At 27.6% G+C, this 6,000-nt stretch overlaps 1 protein-coding gene across 2 annotated transcripts in view; it reads right to left on the bottom strand.

Annotated features, from left to right (window-relative positions):
• Nucleotides 1–3,639: 3,639 nt before the first annotated feature.
• Spec2 (CDC42 small effector protein Spec2) overlaps nt 3,640–6,000 on the bottom strand; it is a 71,113-nt gene continuing 68,752 nt past the window's right edge. For both annotated transcript variants that reach the window (XM_088243497.1, XM_088243498.1), the window contains exon 4: nt 3,640–4,840. In XM_088243497.1, the coding sequence (XP_088099623.1) occupies nt 4,832–4,840 (9 nt within the window). In that variant the 3' untranslated portion in view covers nt 3,640–4,831. The remainder of the gene's footprint in view (nt 4,841–6,000) is intronic.

The raw sequence follows: 6,000 nt of genomic DNA, 5'->3' as shown, positions 1-6,000 counted from the left end.
TAATCCCCTCAATGGAAGAGTTGAAGGTATATCTATGGGTGTTTAGATATTCCTTCAATTATTCAATGTAACGTTTACAATTCCACCTGGTTTTATTTTTAAAGGTATTTTGAAATGATATAAATATACCTATTATAATAAAATAAATAAAAGAACTTTGTTTTTAACCACCAATTTTTTTAATTTTTTTTTTTTCACTGAACGGTTTCAAAGCAAACAAGCTTCTTCGTCAAGGTTTACGTAACTAATGAATTATTTCTTGTTTTATTTTTATCATGTCAACTAAATACTACATGTGGACCAAATAAACCATTTTTTTTCCTTACAAGGGTGGTAATTCGATATCAATATTTTCGAAGCTAGACAGGAGAGGACTAAAAGAAATATATTATTTAAGCACCTTAAGTGTTCTTTTACTCTAATATTAAAGTTTCTTTTAATTTTTCCAATGTATATATATTGAATCGTAATCATTACAAATTTATTGGTATATCCCAGATTTATTATATTTATGAACTTTGTCTTTGTGATTTTTTAACAATGTTCCTTTATTATTAGATGCGTAGAATGCAGGTTTAATGTTTGATAGTAGGGAATTAGCTTATTGTTTGGAAAAATTAGTGGTTAAAAACAAAGTTTTTTTATTTATTTTATTATAGAATAGAGTATATACTCTAAGGAATAACTACAAAGTTAGTGCTTCAAATATAAAATTTATACCTATTATAATTGTAGAAACTGCTCTAATCAAATAAATAGTCAGTAGGCGACAGCAACGTCAGGTGAGGCTCTTGTAGGGGAGTTAGAGAAGTGTAAAAATTAATAAATCTTAAAACTCATCCTTTTTTAAGCATCTATTTAGATAAAGCCAGTTATTAAAATAAAATATCATAACAATTAATTTCCTGAATTATTTTTTTAAAGAATAAAAACATTTTATAGTTTATGACCACATTTATTTTATTCTCCATTTCGAAGCTTTTACCAAGGTGATTTGATTTCTTCGACAAAATATTTTTTTGGACCACAACAGGCCAGGAAACTCAATTACAGTGATGAACTGCATCACAGAACACCCAGGCTTGAGGAAATTCACATTAGATTTTTGTGTTCTCACCAGGAATCGAACCCGGAACCTTCCGTGTGAGAGTCAAGTGTCTTAACCACTACACCGCGGAGTCTGCCATTTGTTGACATGATTATTTTTTTTTTCATATCAAAATAACCCGTGTGGAAAATTACCTCATAAGAAAACTACTAATCTTTATTAAAAAATAAAACAAAACTTAATTATTTTTCAGTCAGTTTATTCATTGGATCAATTTTGAATTTAAAATACTGAAATAGTTCACAATATACACAACAATAAAGGAGGGGAAAGATGTGATTCTTCGGACATCCTCGGCACATTATGTTCATCGATAACGAAAATTATTTAGCAAATAATAACAAAATAAATATGTAACAATGCTTAATTAAACAAAGCTAATCAAAATTCTTCAAGGAAGAGCAAAATATTTAAAATAAAAACTCTTTAATGCTTTGGATTTAATCAAATTTGATTGATCAGTTTTACTTTCCTTAGAATTATATTACTTTAAGTATGATGTTGACTGTCTCCTTAATTTATAATATTACCTAGATAATTGTTTTGTCACCTTGTGGTGTAATGGTTAATAAGTTTGGCTACCACGCATGATTTTCCAGGTCCAATTCTCAACAAGGTCTACATAAAACGTTCCTTAACTGAGGTAAATTTTATAACTAAGCATGATCACCTTGTCTTCGCATTTTGACACAACAACGCAGTACCATTAAATGTGAAAAAATGTAAGAAAATAAATGATTTCACTAAAATTTTTATAATCAAAATATGACACCATTGCCGGAAACAAATTCGCCAAAATATTATATGTGATTTTTTTATTATTAAATAAAATTTTATCAAAGATGTGAAGAGAAAAACTCATTTTATGCATAAAGATAAAATATGTGAGAAAATCACTGGATAAAATTAACTCAATGATAAATGATTGTTTTAAATATTATAAAAAACTTTTGAGTAAAACATGCGAGTGGTACTTAGTATTTTTATACAGTTTCTGGTGTAGTAATCTCACTGTTAAATAATGCAGATTTTCAACTCAAAACCAAAATGGATATTAAATAGGTACATACATTAATCAATTTTAAAGTGTGCTTACAATAATTATTACAAGCACTTTTAAATCTAGCATATTATGTAAGGAACATTTTATTCAAATCTTCAAATTATTAACCTATACAATAAAAAAGATTTTTATCCAAATTGTTATACTTGTTATCGGTAATTTGTATTAATATATAGTATGTGAGAATTTGTTCTGAAGTGTACCACTAAATTGAAAAATATTTTAATGTTTCCATTATTTTAACTAATTTAATCAATAGGAAAGGAAATTATCATTCGTCTTATAATTTTATGAATAAGTACACTGCGCAATCTAAAACAACTGTAAAGTATAAGCAATTTCTATCCTCGGAACGAGAAAGCTCTAAGTTCAAACTGATTTGTCGTATTAATTGTTTGTTGTTTATGTAATTAAAGAAGGCAATTGACGGGTAATTTCCCAGTACCAAGAACCTAAAATAATTAATTCCATAAAATGATGAAATACAAAATATAGGAAATAAGTATCATTATTATGACAAGACAAGTGTTTCGAGGATTTTAGTAATTAAATAAATAAATTTACTACACATTTTGAAATCCTTTTAGATCAAATTATAATAATGAGTTTGATAACATTACAAATCAAATAACTGATAAATAATCTTCAATTTTGTAATACATTTCTAAACACAAGGCGACTTGTTTTTCAACTACATATTCAAAATTTATAAAGCTTAAGATTTGATAAATACATTATGTATTCTCTTTGAATAATCAAGAATAAAAATACGCTGAAACTTTTAAGTACTTTTGGACAAAACTGTTTTAATAGGAAAAGACCTCCAAGGTCAGACGCTTACGTGATACAAGTATTATAAATATTTGAAAGTTACTCTATGGGCTTTTGAGAAGACACGTAAATATTTGGACTTCAATATTTATTGATTCGAGACAAAATTTCAAATTGTAAATGCAGTTTATTATAAAAAATATATTATTTTGGAATATTTGGAACTGACTTAAGTCTTTAGCTACCTTTAATTCATTATTTGTGTATATTTTTTTTATATCTACTAATATCTCAAAAGTATACCATTTTAATCATACAAGAAAGTCTTATATTCACTATTACTTTTAAAAAACAACATCAAATTATCGAATCTATTAAATGAGTGCATCAATATCAAAAGGTATCTAACCACTATTTCAAATAGTATTTAAACCTGTAGGTATTCCTTGTCAAAAACCACCATTAGATTCAAATCGTTCTTAAATAATAAAATTATTTGGTTTCAAAGCATATCTGAAATCAAACCAGAGCACTTAAATACATTGTTTACTTTCAAAACATACTTACGTCTGCTATTAAATGTTAAATAACTAATCGTAAGTTTGTGTCTCATATAAATCATGTTTTATAAATCTTCTAATATTCCTTTCCACTTACGTTAAGCATTTATTTTATATTTTCAAAATCATAAAAAATGTTTTTTTTAATTTATCAATTTTTTTTTTTGCAGTTGGGTACCTTTTAATTTTATAGCACTCGAATCATGAATCAACTAACATTTAATAACATAGTAAAATGTAATATACACATACAAACACAAAATGCTAAATATAGAAATGAAATACTATATTTTTTTACGTGACAGGACAAAAAATAATATATTTCAAAATTTAAATAGTGATGTTTGTCACTGTTTAAGTCAGTAGTCATATACACAAAAAGTGTCGAGTATTGTCAGTTACATATTTTTTTAAAATTGAGAAATCAATAGAAACCCTTCTCACAAGCTAAGTTTTGCCTGGAGAAATATTTGAGAGAAAATAAATTGAAATAAAATACCTGAATCGCAGAAGGAAAATATATTATTTTCGCTATTAATTGGTTACATACACACAAATTTGTCTACATATTGTCAATACTCGTAAGAGGCAAATGTTAAATAAAAAAGTAAATGTGGATTGATCTTTTGCTAAAACAATTACTGTAATACAAAAACACTTTCAACAATGTTTTAAGTATGTCCAAATGTTTGCAGACTGGCTGGATTTCTTCCCTAGGGAGTTATTTAGATCTAAATTTGTTGCAACAGAGAGGGAAAACACTTTTAAAAAGAGAATATGGAAGTCTAGGCATTTTCTGGGCTTGCGACCTGACATTGGCTGGTTTAAGTAGCCACTGTGTAACATTCACCATTCCGCCTATGTTTAAATATCCACATTTCCTCAACTCTGTTGACTATTGTGAAGTAAAAGAGCTGAAACCTTTATCATGCGGGTGAGATTCATCCGGCAGAACCAATTCACCTACTAGGCAATGTCTCTTTCTGTTGCGACAAATTTAGACCAAAAACATATGATCATAAATAACATTTTACAAAAGACACAAAATCCAATAGTTATATCTTACAATACAAACTTAACTTAAATGATAGGATAACAAATGCACATTGAGATGACTGAGATGAAAGACAATCACTTATCACTAAATGAGGTCTATGTACAGGTATTTGCACTTTGCGATTCGGTTTATCCCTCGGTCACACTCCAAGTTTCGCCGACACCATAGTTCCCGTGACTGGCGCGAGACAAGACTGGATGTTTTAGGAACAGACCGAACAGTGGACATAATTACTTCTAAGTGCCATTCTGCAGCGAGGCTGGTTCTGTTGGTCAGTAAACCTGTAACACATAAAGGATTACTTAGTACCATTTGTGAAAATAAAAATTACGGAATATCGTTAATACTGTAATTTATAATAATAATAATAAAATTGATTTAATAATCAATAATTGCGCCAGAGTAAAAAAAAACTTATGAGCAAATCACAAAAAATATTTTTTACACAATAAATGTATGAGTCGGAGCAGGTTTTGCAACTCACATAAATATTTATTTTAATGTTTCCACACAATGGAACAGGATTTCTGACTCGCAGTCTTATTTTGTAGATTTTTCTTCTAGCAGCAAAATTTTTTTTAAAGGAGTAACCCGCTAAGCCTCTATTTTATAAGCTTGTCAGCTTATAGGAAAGAAAGAACATGGAAGAAAATTATGAATAATGCATCACAACACCCAGGCGGATTAAGAATAAACTTTGTTGGATTTTTACTTGCTACTGTGTTAGAAATACCACATTGTAAAACGAGGCTCGCACAGAGACATGCATATTTTATAGGCCCAAAAAGTTTTAATTATTTTTTTACTGATAATATTTCATTGATTACAAACTTTCAAAATTTTCCTTATTTTAAAAAACATGCACTATCCTGGATTCAAACTCTTTTTTTCTATGATTTATTTTGTTGCCCTTTAATAATAGGGAATATTTTTGTGTTTTTTTTTTTTAATATTTTTTATTTCCTTTTTTAATTACTATTAAAAAAAAAACATATAATCTTTTACAGAATATTTTAATTTTTCTTTCTTATGTTAAACAAAAATATTATAACTGTCCATTATTTACTATTGGAGCAAAAATTCATTAACATTTTCTTGTATACCCACGAACAGGCCATGCCTTTGTGGGATTTTTTTGTTTACTATTTTTACTATTAATATGTATTTCAATGCTATGTAATTATGCTTTATTTTTTTAATACTCTGTTTTATCACTTATGTTTATTGTAAAAAAACAAAAAAAAATCAATAAAAAAAAAACTAACGGGAATAAAACCCTAGATGCACGACACACATAATAATGGTTAATTAACATAGGAATTTCTATAATCTACTACTTTTTTTAACATAATTTTGAGGTAATAGATTTTTCTGGATTGTGTATAGTCTTGCCTAACCAGGTACAACCTGTTTTAAGGCAGTAATATTTTATATGAAGTGG

The sequence above is a fragment of the Micrasema longulum genome, unplaced genomic scaffold (genome assembly GCF_059751315.1).
Source record: "Micrasema longulum isolate JH-2025_06_02 unplaced genomic scaffold, ASM5975131v1 h1tg000215l, whole genome shotgun sequence".
In the NCBI taxonomy this organism is placed as follows: domain Eukaryota; kingdom Metazoa; phylum Arthropoda; class Insecta; order Trichoptera; family Brachycentridae; genus Micrasema; species Micrasema longulum.
This window is presented reverse-complemented; position numbering and strand designations above follow the sequence as displayed.